This window comes from Onychostruthus taczanowskii, unplaced genomic scaffold (genome assembly GCF_017590055.1).
Source record: "Onychostruthus taczanowskii isolate IOZ18803 unplaced genomic scaffold, ASM1759005v1 scaffold19, whole genome shotgun sequence".
Classification (NCBI taxonomy): Eukaryota; Metazoa; Chordata; class Aves; order Passeriformes; family Passeridae; genus Onychostruthus; species Onychostruthus taczanowskii.
Window position 1 is genome coordinate 5,953,905 of NW_024499128.1, and position 18,282 is coordinate 5,972,186.

Genomic DNA, 18,282 nt, shown 5'->3' on the forward strand with positions numbered 1-18,282 from the left:
GGCGGGCAGCTCCCGCCCGGCCCGGCCCTGCCCGCGGAGCCTCCGCGGGCCCGCAACAGGTTCCGCCGCAGCGCGGGCGAACACTGACCTCCAGAGGGCCCCGCGCGGAAATTCAGGGACGCGAACCCCTCCTGGCCGCCGGGACACGGCGCGGGAGGGGACGGCGGGGCAGGTGCGAGCGGTGGCCGTGGCTGATAGAGCGATTTCACAGCAGCGCTTTCCCGCGAAGAGTTCGCTGGAAGGGAAGACACAGCTGAGTTTCAAGGCAGATGCGGTTTGTTTGTGAGCTTGAATGAACAAAGTCAAAACATACAAACTCACACCTTCCCCAGCTGAGACGAGGAGCTGGAGCGAGGAGTGAGCTCTAACCCACAGACCGCAGTGAGCATCCTGTCCCTGCCTGATGTGTTGGGTACAGCCACAGGCAGGGTGGGAGGGAACGTGGTCCAGCAATGGGCAAATCCCACCTCGGGGGTGGTTGGACCTCGAGAAATCAAGTAGCAAAACATTCCTGAGGTCAAACTCTTGAAAGGGAAAGCACAGGAAAAGTGGAGCTTTTCGGCCGTTCTCTTGATCAGCACCTTGGTGCCGCACAAATTGGAGGCTTCCCAGCATCCTGGTGTAAACAAAGGCTTCTGCCCTCGGTTTTGGGGGAAGCTCTCAGGCTACACTTCTGGCACCTTCCTGGTACATTGACTCACACTAAACCCTGGACAGAGGCAGAGAGGCAGCAGCTTCCACCTCAGCCCAGCTGGAGTCAGGGCACCTCCCTGACTCAAAACAGCTCTGACTCACCACAGTCAGTTTACTGTGGTGAGTGGTGAAAACATCTCCTGCTCTGGAGAAGGGGACACTACAGCTTCAGATATTGGCCAGCCTAAGAACACTGGTGACTGCTGCTCCCTGTGGTAAGGAGGGAGCATCTGGGCCAGGATGTCTTTGGAAAGCTCTTGCATTACTGATCTCATTTAATGGCCCTTTTAAGTTCTCATTGAATTCAATGAAAAACTGCTGTTGACTTCCGTGGGAAGGGCCATACTCTGAATTTAAAAAAAAATGAACTCTCTTTTCCCCAGGGAGAGCAGCTACTGCTTTAGAAGAATAATTATCACAGTGGAGATAAGCAAGAAAAAAGCCTGTAGTGCTTACTTGTTTCAGGCAGTTTTGAGCATATGATTAAGTGGTGGTACAAGCTATTTGTCAATTTTTGCTCTGCAATTCTTTTTAATTCCACTTCTTACCAAGTGCCAGTGTTTAAAATGTCAACCTTTACTTTGACTATTGTTGCTCTTTTCACCACCGCCTTGATGTAGCTTGCAATAACCAAATGCACAGACTTTCTTTTTTTTTTTCATTTTTTATGTTGCAACATAATGAGGAGAGAGGCTTAAGCTTTTAGACAGATTTTTTTTTTGACTCCTTAAAGGCAGAATGCTGTGAGTCACAAAACTGTGGCAGGCACTACACAAACATTATGTGCATGTTTGTACTTAGTCCTTTAAAATCTTACAGAAGAGAAAGATCAAATGCTGCATCACTTCACAGTGACTTTTTTGGCTGACACATATAAAAACTATGAGCCAAAAAAGAAGAGCAAAAGAAGTTTATATGGGGAATTGCCAATACTATTGATTTTTACATGAAAGGAATGCCCTCTTTTCCCCTTCATGTGCTTTGGTAGCAGCTTGTAGCACAAAGCCATAAGATACATGTGCTCCCCTTGCACACTCATACATATACATGCATTTAAGTGCTTTTCACATCATGGCATGAAGGCTTTTAGGTTATTTTCTCCCAGCACACACATTCACTAAGCAAGCATAGCTCTAACCCAAGGAATATGACAAGGATTCAAAACAGTAGACAGGTGGTTATTGTAAAATCTAATTTCAAATCTGCATATGGCTGATGCTCTGATTAAGCTCTGCTTCTACAGCACTCAGAATAAACAGATCCATTTGACATGATGACAACATAACCTTTGGATGTCCTTTGCTGTGCACGCTGTGTGTGATAAGACACATTCCATACTTCCCACATGTAATGGCTGTGATGCAGATGGCGAGGCTTGCAAACGCAGAATTTTTTAAGCAGAAAACTAGGAAATGAATATTGCTTTTGCAGAACATGATTTTATGGCAGATTTCTATTCTTACTAATGCACACTGGGAATAACATCAGCTACATCCAAAGCACGCACTCGAGTCGTTACAACCAGCCCAGCAAGCAGCAAAATCTACCTCCAGCACAGCAAATCTGTTCAGCAGCTTCTCAGACAAACCAAACCAGGGATGTTGGTATTCAAAGTGCCATGCCATGCCCAAACCTACCCAATGACTTTCAGCCTCTTTGTGCCTTAAAGTTAAGAGAAAAGAGCATCACTGAAAAAAATAAAGAAAGCAAAGGAAGGCAATCTGATGGCTATTTCAGAGCATTTTCATTTGAATCCTACTGAAGCAGTTGACAGTGCTTTCTGCTGCAAGGGGCAAGCAAGAAGAACAGAGGCTATACAAGGTAAGGTGAGGTGTCTTCCTCTGCTGTTCTTTTGCCAAATCCTTATTATCACCACTTGAGCCTGCTGGAATAGCCAGCTACCACTCTGCCAAAAAATAAGCTTCTTATTTCCAGATGTTTTTATAAATGGCAAGCCACTGTAGCTGGTGCTTCCCCACTGCTGTTGGCAGCTGATAAAGGTCCAGCTTCTCTTGTTGTTACAGGATTGACTTCATTTCCTTGCAGCAGCATCCCTCCAATAAGGGTACCTGCAATCAACTCTTCAGAACCATCTCTAGCAACATTTGTCTGTTTACTGGCTTCATGGAAATGCAGTTTCTTTCCTTGTGTGATTTTGAGGCTTTTTTTCTGCCTTGGGTTTGTACTCTGAAGAGGCAAGTCCAGGAGGTTTTATTCAAGAAGTTCTGGGTAACCAGTTGCTTCCTACAACCCAGGAGAGGTCCCCCCTCCCAGTCTGTCAGCAGCAAGGATTAGCTTTGGCTTTGCCACAGGGACCTGTATTTATTCTAGCTCTATGACTGACTCCATGGCAGGGGCAGGGGCAGGGGGTGCCTGAAGAGAGCTGAGCTGATCTCTGTGCCTCTTGCTGATGGCAAAGCTGCAAGCTCAACCCTGCTGGCTGCCTCCCAGGCTCACGTGCTGTTCCCTTCAATCCTTTCTCCCAAATTCTCACTGGGCATCACGCCCAGACAGCTCAGTCTGTAGTGAAAGGTTACCCCCTTCTCCTACATCATTCCTGGTGTACTCCAGGGATCAGCAAGCAGCCTGGGCTCCAGCGCCTCTGTCTCAGGCTCTGGTCCCTTGAGGCATGAGAGAGTCACAGCAGCTGATCTTGTGCCAGTGATGATGCAGTTTCCAGCAGGAACTGGGCTGACATCAGTGTGACAGACACAGATTCCAACTAGTGACAAAAGGGGAAGGTGCTACAGCCCATTTCCATGAGTCACCCAGCCTTTGGTCTCAGCTGCCTCTAAATCAGCCCACCAGCACCACAGACACCCGTGCATGTGTGTGATGTGGAGTCAGGACACCATTGCCAGGGGCCAGCTGCTCTGTAGGTTTCATTGCATTTCCCTCCTCCTTCTCTGCAATTTCCCAAAGCTCTTATCCCTTTATGGATTCGCATTTCCCACCTCGGGCTGCCCTCCTTGTCACATCTCCCTGTCCCAAGTCACACCCGTAGCCAGGAGGAACTGCCTGGTGCTGTGCCCTGGAAAAGTCTCCTCTGCTTCACTGCACAGACAGCCTCTGCTGATGCTGCATCCTGCAGCACATCTGGGTTATTAAATGGCCACCTGGCAGCTCCCTAATTGGTAATATCAGTAAAAAGCACATTTTTCTCTTTTCTTAAGTCTCCAGATAAAGCAGTTAAATTTGATCTAAGATCCTCACATCCTCATTGCCTCATATAATTTATAATGACCTTGCCTGTGACACAAAAAATTACAGCTACTTTTTTTTGCACTCACACACTTCATAGTTTCTCTAACATACACCCTGGCAGGGAACTGAATGACACAGCATAATCTGCTAAAGCTTTTTCAACAGCAAACAGAGATAAAAACCACAGCCAAAGGGCATGCAGGCTCCGAGGAAGCAAGCGCCGTGTGTTAGTGCAGCGAGCACTCCGATCCAAGTTCCTGCTCGAAGCAAAGCCGTCCCTGGAGGAAGCTGTCACCCCCGGTGAGGTCGTGCTCCCTTCCAGCGCTGGGGTGGCTTCACACAGTGTCACTCGTGTGAGCCACTGCCACCAGCAGAGCTGCTGAAGGGGCACGGTGGCTGCTGGCTCAGGTGGATAAATACGAATTTGAGGCCGTGCTCTTTCAAAGACCTCATTTTGCAGTGCAGATGGCAGCTGTGCCCTGTGGCTCGGGGTCCCCCGGCTCGGCACAGCCCCAGCACGGCAGAGGCACAGCCACTGACTGCTGCTCTGCAACTCAGTCCCTGCTTTGACGGGAGAAGAATCCTGGATACAGCAGGCTTTGGGTCAGGCTAAAAAGCCTAGAGTGTTTTCAGACTTCCGAGGAGTGAACATTGTATTTATGGGGAAGTTTAGTTCTTCAGTTGCTTTTGTAATTCATTTTGTTTATGACTGGTTTATTTAAGCTGTAGGGCTGAGGAGTTAGCTGCTAGATTGCTTTTCCAGGCTCACATTTCTAACTGTTTGCAGACATAGGACAGAGCTATTTTTGTAATATAAATCATTACAGAGAGACTATCTCACAGTCCTCACTGAAGAAAATTCCTAAGGAAGACAGCTCTATTTTAGAAGTAAATTTCTGCTTCACATTTTTTTTCAATTTAATGACTGAGAAACAGGGAACATCAGTGTGAAGCCAAGCAGTGTCCCTGTTTCTCAGGAAGACAAACTCAGTGGAATGAGAGTCATTTCTACCAAGAGGAGCTGGGTGGGAGCTGCAGATGTGGTTTCCCAAGCCCTGGGGGACTGACTGTGATCCTGGTGAAGGGGCTCTGCAAATGGGGACAGAACCTAGGCTTCAAGGTGACACAACTTTACAGATAAAGGTACTCAAGATTCTTTCAGTGCCCACCTTAAAAAGTAAGATAATATCTTCTAAAAAGGCCAGAGTGTGGATTTTATAGAATAAGGCAAGCTCTGTCTCAACATCATCTCTCTGAGACCCAGGGACAGTTGTAAAATAAATGCTGAGAGGTTTGGTTGTGTTACAGACTTGTGGATTACTTATTTTAGAAGAACAGTCTCATTCCCTGGAAGTAGTTTGAATAACTGTGCTATGACTCTTCCCATTTAATTCACACTAATTTGGCAAGTCACAATTCATATTCATAGGAGCATTAAAAACTACATCAAACCTAGAAAGTGGACAGGGAAAGAATTAGAATTTACAGGTTTTTCCTTTCCAGCAGTGGCTTAAAGATGTAAATTAACACAGAAACAGATGTGGTCAAGCACATTTCTTCAACTGAATCAGCAAAGCTTTATAACTGAGCCCTGGGCCATGCAGCTGTGAAATACAGGAAAAGTTATCCAAAACCATTTAAATATAGCTCATAAGAGAAAAGCTTTTAAATTATGAAACAAATTAACAAAACAGAAAAATAGAGATTGCTTAAATTTTTTGGAAAAAAACAATATCAACAGCAGCAAACCCCACTTCTGAGCTGCAAAGGAACAGCTACAAGACCATGTTCAGGATCATTCAGCTGCAAATACCAAATCATGATCTGCAAAAATATGCCCAAGACAGCTTCAGAATGCAACAGGTTCAGAAAGGCATGACTGTTTTTATGACAAAAGGTTCTGTTTCCAGTCGTCTCCTCACAGCAGCAGAGACCATTACATCTGGTTTTCCCATTTTGCACATCTCATTAAGCAGATGTGCAAAATACTGTACTGTGCAGTAGAGCTAGACTTGGTGGGCTAAAGGGGCAATTTGCATTCTAAAGCACTGGAGTGCTGTAGCTGAGAAATAAATGGAATTCCTGAACATTTCTGCCTTGAAAGGACCTCGGTTTCACCTGTCTGTTTCCCTCCTCTCCATTCCATGCATTTACCCTGCAGCGTTTTCAGTGGGACACAGCTCTGCTGAGGAAGGAGGCTGCAAATCCAGCTAAATGCAACCAATATAAAGGAACTGAGTCCTTTCCAAATTAAAATTTCCTTCTCACGAGGAATCTCTCATTTGGACATTAATGGAAATCAAAATCACTACCCACACAGCAACACACACGGTGCTCTGCCACTCAGAGCTGAGCTTGGAAGGCAAACCTGTTTTCATTGCAGACTGAACCAGGCTCCTATGCAAAAGTCTGCTAAAATCCAGGTGATAACATTCTTCCCTGCTGCTAGGAGCTCCCTGGGTGTCTGACTGAACACCCTGCTCTTACAGATCAGATGGGAACACTTCTGATCTTGGGGGTGCTTCTTACATTGCCTAGGTAGCAGTGTGCTACATTCCTGCCCCAGAATGTGCCCGGTGGCTTGCAGTTGATGGAGCAATGCTGTCAGGGAAGATGTCCCTGCTCCTGAGCCATGTCCTGGTGTGGGTCCAGCCCCTCCCTGCACGTCATCCCACTGTGCCAACAGCTCAGTCTGTGTCACCTGCCGTGATGGGTGACAGACTCTTTCCGCTGGCCCCAGCAAAGCAGTTTATGTGAGTCAAGGACTGCTTTAGCCCTCTCCCAAGGGAGGAAGCTTACTTCTCCTCCTCCCTGCAGCATCCCTTTTACAGCATTGGACTGGGGACCTCGTTAGCAACACAAATAAGTCTCCAAGCAGAAAAGGGACACAAGTAAATCTGATCTCATCCCAGCTTCCTCCCCTGCTGAAGAACCGGAGTGGCCGTGGCCAGCACGTGACTGCCATCTTGTCCCCATTCCACAGGGATGCCATTGAAAGGTTATGAAAATATTGAGCAGGACAGAGAAAAGAGGCATCCAGCTGCCCCCCTCACTGCAAAGGCCTGCTCCTTCTGTGAGCCTGGACCAGGGAGATCTGCAGAAAACAAGCCCTAGGTGCTCTCGAGGGACAAAGATGTGCCCGAGCAGTCAGGACAGCATACTCTGCTGTGTGCAGGGTCCTGTGCTCAATCAGAGAAGCAACTTATTCACTCAAAATTAACCTTCTGTTCTGCAGCTTGGAAGTTTCTGGGGTAGCTGTGTTTGCTGACCTCTGAGAGTGAGCAGTTTTATACAAATAAAATACCTGTGCACTTCACATACAGCTACTCCAGTGGCAGTCAGGCAAACAGATACTCAAACTGCTGCATGGCCAGAGCCCTTTGAAGTGAAAGTCTCATTATGAAGGTCTTTATCAGCCAAAGAGATAAATTTCACCACTGAAATGACCCTTTTTCACAGTCTCTCCAGCTGCCAGAGACAGGTGAACAGCACTTTCACCAGCTGGCATTCCAGAGGCAGGAAGCAGGGCTCACACCACACCTTCCACAAGAGTTACAAGCCCTGACAGCTTTGGCTGAAGAGGTTCATGCAAACCCCATGGTTCTCCCTCAGAAACACTGCCATGTTTTCTATTGAGGGCTGACTCTTCTGCTGACCAGCCAGGCAGTGACCATGTTCCCCAAGGTGATCTCTGTCCCTCCTTGCAGTGGACCTGCTGCCTTCCCTGCTCACCCCTTCCTCCCACCATCTCCCCTCCAGCTTATCTACACGGATGTCTCTGTTGCCATTCTAAGTCAGATACTAATCTCATCCAATATAATCTCATTATATTAGTTCTTAATTGCCACTTAACACAGGGATCGTTTTGGAAGGCCATAACAATTCTTCCTTGAGGAATTGAGTGTTAAAAGCTCGTTATGTGCCCCTATACACCCTTTGGGTAATGAAAATTATTTCAAGAGGCAAATTTAAAACACTGCTGTGCACACAAGCTCTGCACACAACATTTATATGCTTTCCTGAAGCACTTATAGCATTTCCAAGGAGCACACCACAGAAGTCAGTGTGTTTTGCTACCAGTCTCCCTCTGTCCTTCCCTCATGCACTCATCGTGCCATGTAAATGAAAGTGGGAACATTTTAAGAAGCACTTGCAAAATGCAAGGGGTTAATGTCACAGTGAAGTTGCGTTGCTGCTGCTCTGCTGGAACTGGTGCCCCCAGCCAGGTGCAGCACATCTGAAGAGTCTGCATTTCAAGGCAGGCAGCACTCAGAGCCAAGAGATAAACAGACTGTCAGACAAAGCTCATCCTTAGGCACAGGCAAAGCTCCGGCCAAGACTTCCTCCATTCCTGAACAAGTCAGACTCCTGAGAGATTTGAAAGTGGACAATTTGCCAAATTCTTACCAAGATCTTCAGGGTTCCCACAGCAGAAGTTACAACTGAGTGCCAGTTCACTTTATTTAATCATCCATCCGTCAGTGCAGCAGTGAGGACACAGCGATGAGGCCTGATGCTTCTCAAGCATCCATCCTGTGCCAGTGAGGCACTGCCCCAGTTCAGTGTCTGTTCACAGAACTCTGCAAAACACCACACTGAAATAAAAGGCAAGAAATGGGCCTGGTGCTTTCTCAGAGTGTACTGCTGCTGTTCTCCTCCCCACTCCTCCTTTTCTTTTACTATTCAGGAGATGTCATTACTTTTAGTAGGGCCTGAATGACTGCTGAGCTCAAGTGGCTCCTGGGAAAAACATACAGGCTCTGCGCAGAAAGATTTTTGGAGAAGTGCCCGTGATTCACAATCCCTATGACTAGCAAGTTTCTCTTTTTTGAAACACACTTCAACAAGCTCCACACGGGACATGGCTAAAAGAGATGCTCAGGAGACACACTCATACCCCCATACAGTCACCCCCTGGGCAGCAAACAGACCCAGAGGTGAGAACTGCACAAAATTCAGGGTTCCTGAAAATCCCTCCTGTAGAAGCCAAGCCTGCACAGCCAACTTAAATGAAGAAAAAGTCTGTAATGTGCCTGTTCATTTGGTGATGTTTCTATGCCTAAACGTGGTCCTAGGAGAACTTCCAAGAAGCAGTAGGAATATATTCCTAAATGCACTGCACAGCACAGAGAAGTCTTTTGCAACAGAAATAGAGGAATGACTCATTTCCTCTGTAGCGGCTGCTCCGGCATTTCACTCACACAGACAGCAGAGCAGCTCCCTGTGGCATGGCAGGAGGAATGGGAAAACTCAAGAGCAGCTTCCAGCATGTGTAAATCCAACTGAATTTTGACTTGCCTTCAAAACCAGTGATCCCTGATTGTCATCTGGTGGAGCACAGGAGACAGACTGGCAAACTGCACCCAAACACTCCCTCCCTCGATGGGAGTTTTGTATTTCAGCATTTTGATTTTGCACAGGATTAAACCCTGAAAGAGAGAGCCAAGAGTTGCCCTCCCTGTTGCCCTCCCCTGAAAGAGTACACACATGGATTTGCCAGTGAATTCAGCTCCAAGTTTCTCTTCTCCCCTGTTCGAAACTAAAAGGACTGGACTGAAATTGTCAGGGAGAAGTGGGTTATTGGTTGGACTTTGCTGCTGTTCTTCCTGTTTCTACAGCTGTTTTCAGTCAGTACAGTGAGACTTCTCAAAGGAACTCCTTCCCTTTCTCCCCTAGGAATCCATCATAAATTTTTGGTAATTTTTGGTAACTTCTCTTCTTTAATTTGATAGCTGTAGTCTTTCCAGCACTATCTCCATCAAGCCTGTATGCTCGTTTCCTTGCATCCCTCCCCTGCACCCAGATTATCATGGGGACCTTGTGGCAGAGATAAAAGCCAACAGACAATCACAAGTACCATGAAATCACCAAACCCTTGTCACATCCAGCCCAGCCCAGAGAAATGAGTATTCTCTATGCAGATCTGGTCTTTTCTTTTTTTTTTTTTTTCTTTTTTTTTTTTTTTTTTTTTTTTGGTGTTTTGTGGGGTTTTTTTTTTTTTTTTTTTTTTGCCCTGAAAGAGAGAGCCAAGAGTTGCCCTCCCTGTTGCCCTCCCCTGAAAGAGTACACACATGGATTTGCCAGTGAATTCAGCTCCAAGTTTCTCTTCTCCCCTGTTCGAAACTAAAAGGACTGGACTGAAATTGTCAGGGAGAAGTGGGTTATTAGTTGGACTTTGCTGCTGTTCTTCCTGTTTCTACAGCTGTTTTCAGTCAGTACAGTGAGACTTCTCAAAGGAACTCCTTCCCTTTCTCCCCTAGGAATCCATCATAAATTTTTGGTAATTTTTGGTAACTTCTCTTCTTTAATTTGATAGCTGTAGTCTTTCCAGCACTATCTCCATCAAGCCTGTATGCTCGTTTCCTTGCATCCCTCCCCTGCACCCAGATTATCATGGGGACCTTGTGGCAGAGATAAAAGCCAACAGACAATCACAAGTACCATGAAATCACCAAACCCTTGTCACATCCAGCCCAGCCCAGAGAAATGAGCAGATCTGGTCCCTTTTTTTTTTTTTTTTTTTTTTTGTGGTTTTGGTGGGGTTTTTTATTATTATTTTTTGTTGGGGGGTGTTTGTGTTTCATTTTTTTGTTGGTTTGGTTTGGGTTTTTTTGGGTGGGGTGGGCGAGAACTCCCAGAGGTGTCAAGAAAAGTAGCTTGTCATTGGAATACACCGAATTCTTCTAAGTCTCTGAATCACCATTGCTATCCTTTAAAAGGAAAAAAACAAGGCTTAACACAGAGCCTGGTACACGATGACATTTGATGCACACATTGCTAACAACCTTTAAGCGTTTTGCACATAAATCGTCACTTGAACCCACAGGCTGTTCACAGACACAGAACACACATTACCTGTAGAGCTCTGCTGCTGATCTCTTAGAAAGCAGTTGCAAATAAGCCAATTCTTGGTTATTTATTTAAAATAGGACACTGAAGGTACATGCACAAGAGCAGAGGTAGTCTCTTAATTAGCCACCTCTTGTTTGAGAAACCCAGGCAGATCTATCCATGGTCAGCCACCCATATCCTGCTTATTTTAGGGCTGGAACTCCTTCAGCCTCTGCAGCAAGCACAGCAGTGTGCTCCAAAGCATCAGCAAGCACTGAAGGACAATCCTTGTGCTTTAAGGGGTGCCAGTCCTTATTCTTCTCTCAACCACCAGCTTCCCAGTGCTGTCAGCCCAAGAAAAGTGGGGCTGGCTGCTCTTCTTGCCAGATACTGAAATTATGTCACTTACATCAGGAAAACTCACCAGGCATACATTTAAAGAGGTGACACAAGAAATAAACCAGCCTGGAAATTTCTTGTGTCAGAAATCTTTTGGAACCTTATGAAAATGGGATGCAAAAGTAAGACTCCCTTCCCTTCCAGACAGCTTTAACTTGCATTAGCAGTATTTAATCAGCAATTCACTGCTGACCTTGGCTGCATTACAAGGAGGTATTTGCACAAGGATGGAAAGATTTTAAACAATTTATCCAATGTGTTGGATGCAAACAGGCTTTTCTTTAAACACCCAGCAGGCAAGTCCTCAGGCCAGTTAATTTTTTGTTAACAGATTTATCACAAAAGGAAAGTACTGTGTTTCTTTCCTGTTGAATAGGAACTCAGGCTTCAAACAGAGAATAACTTCAGAGCAAGGATTGAATGGAGACCAGAAGAGGGCTATTGCTTTTAAGGAAGCCATTAATAAGAGATAATGTTATTAGAGGTGAAGCTCTAAATACATTTTCATCATGCCAACTTGGGTGTCTGAGTGTTGACACTAAATGTTGACATTTTCCCAGACTTTGCCAGCAAGAAGCCCGTTAGCCACACTGTGCCAGCAACTGCTGCCCCTCTCACAGAAGCAGCTCCTGCAAGGTAAAGGCAGGCACACAAAGACCTGGAGAAAGCCACTTCCAGCCTGGCTTTCATTCAATGATTTAAAAGCGCCGGGTCTTGCTGTTATTCCATTAATAGGGAACACCAGCAAAGCTGTGTGTATAGTTCTTGCATCTTACAAAGACTAGTAAAGGCCAGGTAATTTGCTGTCCCATCCACAAAGCTCCTGCTGGCTTCAGCAGGACTTCTCCCACCTTTAATAAAAGCCTGAACTACACGGTTTGGCACGGAGACGTGTCTGGACATGCCATGCTGAAGGATCTCACAGATACTGTGGAATGAAGCACCAGTAAGAGCAGACTTGCAGCAACCCAACACTGGAGCCAAGGAAACAACTCTGAGCAAGCCAACCACAAAGCCCAGGTGCTCCATTTCAGAAGTCAGCACCACCGCAGACGGTGCCTGCTCCACTCTCCCTTCTGGCTCTCCTCCACATCCCTCTGCACAACTCCCAAGGCATGGACTTCCTGCTTTTCCATCATTTGGCCACTTTAGTAGTCTCCTCCTAAAGAGCACATAAACCTGCCAATTACAGTTCTGTGCCTGCAGGTAGCTGTTAGTGAAAAAAAAGCCAACAAAGAATTTAAATCTTGAGGCACAGAAGCTTTAACACAGCTGTTTATTATTACAGTGAAATAGTCAAACAAAACCACCAACATTTTATGGAAACAATAAAAGTGCAAATGTACTTTGGAATTAAATAGGAAAAGAATTTATAAACGTTTCATTAAATTGGGCTGACACTTTGAGCCTATAAGCACTTAAAAAACCAAAACAATAGCAGCTGAACACTTCAGTTTCCTCTTTGGTCTTATGATTAACCAGCAAAAAATAGTTGTACCAGGAATGTCCATTACAAAAAGATACTTAAAATTTACATTACTCCACAGAGATTTGAAATCAAAAAAGGAATGTTTGCAAGATATTTGGTCAGATAAAATACAATGCCATTGAGAAACAAGAGAGCATTTTTCAACACAAAATGAAATTACGTATATGAATGTTGGGACTGTAAATTAACTTATTCTCTTGCAGGTGTAACTCCTCTTCCCAATCAACATACAATAAAAACAACTTCATTTGCACAGTCTTTGCAAAATTAGGTTGCAGGCAAGAGAGCCAAGAGCCTGTGTTAGTGCTAAATAACATGCTCTCATTTTTTCTGTGTTTGTGTTTCTGTTTACACACACACACAGGCAACCCTACTGAATCCATGGTACATTTTAACAGCTACAGCCTTAGCAAACAGGTAAGCATAACCTTGCTGTGTATCCATGGGCTGGGAGAGGAGGAAGAAGGCAAAAGGGCCACAGGATTACTCATATGGGTCAACCTCTCTGTACCTATCCCTGGAGATAAGGCCCTGAAACAGCTCCAGCAACAGCAGGCACCAGTGCTGTCATGTTTCTGAGGAATAAGATGAATGCTGTCACAAAAACCCAACTTCTGTCAGCTCCTCTCATCAATCCTATTCATGAATGCATGCTTTAGAGCAGATAAGGGGAATACATTTAATATCTCAGTTGTACACCTGAGCCACCAAGTGCACACACGTTGCCTCATGGCAGGATGCCCCCTCATTTCAAGAAGGCTCACCCAAGCTTAAGGTGAAAGCAAACACATGCATTTTCTCCACCATGAACTCAAAGCATGCCTTGCTGAGCAAAAACTAGCACTGAAGACCTACCTGCATAGCTAATGAACTGAGGGTTTGCCTCACTTTTCACCCTGATGGACTCAACTGCTTTGGAGATATTGTCAAAACAAAACCCACTTAAATCTCTTTACCCTACACTCCAAATCCACTTGCTTTCAATAGTTCTCCAATTTTACCCCATGTCCTTTGGCTTGTTTGCAGTGCATCTTCACTGAGAGTTTACCATCATTGTCACTCACCCCTCAGTCCAACTTTCATTTTCTAAACTATTTACATTCTCCACCATCTCTTCTTGTCATGTATTTTCCAGTGCAACTCTCTTCTCCTGACCTTACTACATTTTAGTGAGGAAGTCCTTACCAAGTCCATTACAGGCTTCCATGTACTGTGGCAATACTAAACAAATGTACACCCCTTTCCAGAGAAAAGATCCATTTTCAGAGACAGGGCTGCAGCGATACAAACGGACAGACAGCTGACTGAAGTGATCATGATGCCAGAATTAACAGCTCAAGGATCTTCATGTCAAGAGTTCAGGCAGCCACAATACCCTGGGCTGGCCATCTAGTTCTTCTCTGGGCAAAAGATTCAATGGCTTTGATTGCAGATCTGCATCTTATTTTAAATACCAAGAAACACAAGCCTACAAAAATAGTACATATCATGGTCTGCTACAAAAAAAAAAAAAAAAAAAAAAACAACCCAGAAACACCAATGTAGCTGACTTAAATACCATGTGCAAAGAACATTTGATCAATACTACCTATAAATACACTATTTGTATTTGCAGAAAGAAGCACAGGGCTTCGAATACAAAAATAACCCAGCTTGTGGGTGTGACCTATGCCATAATTACCTGAAAATATGACTGCAAGAGCAGTTATAGAAGTAGGCAAACATCTGCCTAGGGAGTGTTTCTGTTTAGAAAAATAGATTTGTATAAAGCTTCATAGATTTTGACAATGTTTCTTTCATGTTCTGATGCACAGAACTGTGAGTAAGGCACACCAACACACCAGGGAGAGGAAGAGCAGGTTAGTTACTTCAGGCTATCCTAAAGCTTCCCAGAAGTTACACTTGGTCCTTCACAATTTGGGAGTGCTCTCTCAGGACACAGCACTGCAGATAATAAGGCACATGCTTAGCTTCCTGAGCACCAGCAATTCAGCAACACATTTTGGGACTAAATACATCAAATACTTGAGCAGGTGACCAAAAAAACCAAGGATTTGAATTTCTGAATTTTCTGACACCTTGGCACACCTGCAGTAGTAGCTAAGGACACCTGCAAACCTGGCTGCATCACAACTCACCAGGTTATTCCAGCAACTGGGACATAACCAGACAAAAAATGGCAATTACTTGCCTGATATTTATATGCAGAGGGCACCAGAATCTGTAGCCCAAGACAGCTACTGTACCACAAATCAGTGCTAAATAATTCTGAAGTACCCTGAAATATTTTACTTTCTTCTCCCCATAACAAAATAACAATTTGCTATAGTATAGACTAGAAAATCCCATCAATATTATTTGGTTCAAACACTGACACGATCAACACAACTGGTTAGGCAGTTATCCAAAATCCCACCAAACTCCTACCAGGGAGCAGTAGGGTGCCACAGTCAACTTATGGCACTGAGATTTGGACTGGTTTAAGGTTTGTTCCAAAATATAATAGAGAATTTCTTATTTTGTTGTTGGTCCTTGAGGTAAAGCATATTCTAAGGAAATAATACTTGAATACAGAAACAAATAATAAAACTCGAACCCACAAACAAATGGACTTCAGAGTATTTCTTTAAGAGGTTTTCCTTGGGATAATTCAACCACTACTCCTTTAACAAAACACTAATGCCTCCCCAATAGCAATATTTAGTGCAGCCAATTATCCTAAAAATAAGGCCTTTGTGAAAATAAAGTGCTATCTGTTTCCTTCTATCTGCATTTCAATCCTTCAGTATAACCTTCACTTGAACACAAATATGAAACTAGATTTTCATCCTGTTATCAGAGCATTTTCACTTCTTCCCTCAAGTTTACATTAACATGTGTAACACTTCTATTTAGCACAACGTGCTAGATTACCCAGGAAATTTAAAGCATGGCATTGAGCATTTCAAACTGTGATCCACACCCATGCTCTAGTGCTTATCACATTTTAGGAACATCTTGGTACATTGATGGATGGGGGAGGTGCTGTTTGCACTTGGAAGATTTTTAAATCCCACATGGATTTTGTATCATAAAAAGAAAATCTCAGAAAAAAACTCTATTTTGCCACTAAGACAAGAAGCTAACATGGATTTCTAAAAATGTCAGTTTGAGCCTTTTAGTTTCCAAACTGTCGACCAAAGGCAACACTTGAGGACTAAGGCGTTTCCCCAGAACAGTCAAAATTTTCCCACGTGCAACCCATGAGAAGGAGAATCACAATTTCGCTAAGTGTTGGCCTGCTCTTCTCAGGCGAGGAACAGAACCACGGAAGCCCAGTTCCTCAGTCCCAGCTCCCCCAGGCACAGGGCTGCTGCAGACCGGCGAGCCGGGGTGCGCGACGCCCCGGCAGAGTCCCGGTGCCAGCGGCTCTCCCGCCACCAGCTCACTCTCCCGCCGGCGGCTCCCGCCTGGCCTCGGCGATGTGGCGGCACGGGGCGGGCACCGGGCGCCAGTACCGCGGGCTGCTGTACATCCTGATGATGTGCGGGGCCTGGATCCACGTGCTGATCAGCTGGAAGGCTACGAGGTCCAGCGTGGGCCCGTCGAAGGCAGACAGCAAGTTCACAGGGGCCGCTTCCTTGAGGAACCGGGGCAGCGCCACGGCCTCGGGGATGCTGGTGTTGCCCAGGAAGAAATCCATCAGCACCTGCTTGCGCAGGCAGTCCCTGAGGTACAGCACCAGGTCCTCCAGCCGCTCCACCAGGAACTGCTCATCCCAGGCGTCCAAGGGCCCCCGCAGCAGCAGGGAGAAGAGGGCCGTCTTCAGCACGTAGGACGAGAGCACTCGGCCCCACTGCGAGCAGAAGGGCTCCTCCAGGCCGTGCCGGCGCAGGTCCCGCAGGCCCTTGAGGATCTGCAGGCACTTGAGGTGGCAGGAGGCGGCCGGGGCCTGCTCCTTCAGCCAGCCCAGCAGCCGCTGCTCCTGCCGGGAGGCGTTGAGGCCCCAGAGCGCCTCGGGGGCCAGGGAGCCGTGGGGGCCCTCGGGCGGCAGGGCTGTGAGGTAGAGCGCGTCGCCGAGAGGGATGGCCGGGATGAGGCGCACGGCCATGGAGATGTGGCAGCAGACGTAGTCGGAGCAGGGCAGGATGTGCAGCGTGGGCGGCTGCCCGGGGCACGCCGAGAGGCTGACGCGGCACCGCTCCTGCAGCCGATAGCGCACGGCTCCCAGGCACCGCTGCAGATGGCCCTGGAACCAGCGCAGCACCAGCCCCGAGGAGAGGTGGCTGCGGCCCTGCAGCTCCACGCAGAAGCCCTCGGCAAAGGGCCGGCAGCGTCGTGTCCAGCCGTCCCTCGCCCGCAGGCCGCAGACGAAGGCGCCGCATGGCCCCAGCCCGTCAGCGCAGCGCGGCTGGGGCTCCAGGTGCGGCGGCAGCCGCAGGGGCACCAGGATGTCGAAGCAGTCGGGGCTGCGCACCTTGTGCTGCTCGTAGGCGCTGCCGATGCGCACGAAGTCCCCGCGCAGGCTGAGAGCCAGCGGGCCAGGCTGCAGCCCCTGCGCCTTGGCGGCGCGCACCAGCTCGGCCACCACCCGCCCCACGTGCGCCTTGCTGTGCCCCAGCACGTGCGGCGACACCCGCAGCTGCCGCGCGTGGAACCGCTCCAGGGCTCCGCGCCGCGCCCCGGTCGTGCACCGCGCCCCGCCGCGCCGGGGGCCGCCGCCCGCCAAGCCGTAGCAGCGGGCGAGCAGGCAGCCGAGCAGCAGCAGCGCCGAACCCTTCAGCAGCGGCACCCCGGACCCCGCCGCCTCCGCCGCCGCGTCCTCCGGGCCCCCCGCGCCCTCGCCGGCCGCGCTGCCGCGCAGCGCCTGGAAGAGGCAGAGGAGCGCGGTGCAGAGCGCGGTCAGCAGCGGCCAGAAGCCCCGCACGCGGAGGGGAGGCACGGGCAGGGCGCGGCGGGGGCTCGGGCCGCGGGGCGCTCCGCTGCCGGCTTCCTCTTCCGAGGGACGCGGCCCCGCGTCAGCCGCCGGCTGAGCTCAGAGGAAATGCCGCGGGCGTCGGCCCGAGGGCCGGGGGCGTTGTCCGACGGGGGCCGGCCCGGGGCGGGGAGCGGCGCCGCCCGCGAGGTCGCGGTCTCCCGATTGCGCGGTCTCCCGATTTCCCGATCTCCCGCTTTCCCGATCTGCCTCTTTCCCGCCTTCCCGCCCAGGCAGGCAGAGCCCCCCGCAGCCCTGCCCGTGCCAGCCCCGAAAGAGGAGCGAGAGTCGGGTTCCGTGCGCCCCTCACTGCAACAGCGTCCTGCAGCGAGTTTTGGTGTGAAGCTGCGAGTTTCTGTACCCCCACAGGAGGGGACGGCGGTGTCGTGTCACAAGCTCCACGTTGCACGTTTTTCCTCAAAGTGTTACAGGCCTGGCCCACTGCAGGCGAGTCCATCCAGTTCCCAGCTCTGCCGGAGGGTCTCGGTGCCAAAGGAGCAGCAAAACCATCAGTGCCAGTGCGCCAGGGTGTGTACGGGCTGCTGCCCTACTAACAGCTGCCTGCAGTCATAGAATCATTCAAAAGCCTTGGGTTTTTTACCTTGTGCCCAAATTATTACCAAATTAAGAGAGAAGAAATAACCCCGGGGGTTAAATCTACACAGATACTTGAGATGATTTTTAAACACATAGTTTGCAGGGAGTATGTTAA

At 47.9% G+C, this 18,282-nt stretch overlaps 2 protein-coding genes across 2 annotated transcripts in view; both read right to left on the reverse strand.

The window, feature by feature from the left end:
* Window positions 1–224, reverse strand: part of SYT17 (synaptotagmin 17) — a 35,483-nt gene extending 35,259 nt beyond the window's left edge. The window contains exon 1 of the mRNA XM_041401748.1: window positions 89–224. The gene's annotated coding sequence lies outside the window, so the exon portion shown is untranslated. The remainder of the gene's footprint in view (window positions 1–88) is intronic.
* Window positions 225–12,392: 12,168 nt separating this feature from the next.
* On the reverse strand, window positions 12,393–18,027 carry ITPRIPL2 (ITPRIP like 2). Its single transcript, XM_041401584.1, has 2 exons — window positions 17,932–18,027; window positions 12,393–17,624 (listed from the first exon to the last, which is right to left on the reverse strand). Exons 1-2 carry the CDS (start codon window positions 18,025–18,027, stop codon window positions 16,041–16,043), a joined length of 1,680 nt encoding a protein of 559 aa, XP_041257518.1. The 3' UTR covers window positions 12,393–16,040.
* Between the last annotated feature and the right edge of the window lie 255 nt (window positions 18,028–18,282).

Bases quoted from the DNA above. Each gene is read 5' to 3' on its own strand.
- ITPRIPL2 (XM_041401584.1), bottom strand. From the start codon at position 18,027: ATGGACTCGCCTGCAGTGGGCCAGGCCTGTAACACTTTGAGGAAAAAC. The intron at 17,625-17,931 runs GTACAGAAACTC...CTCTGAGCTCAG, and splicing joins CGCCGTCCCCTCCTGTGGGG to CCGGCGGCTGACGCGGGGCC.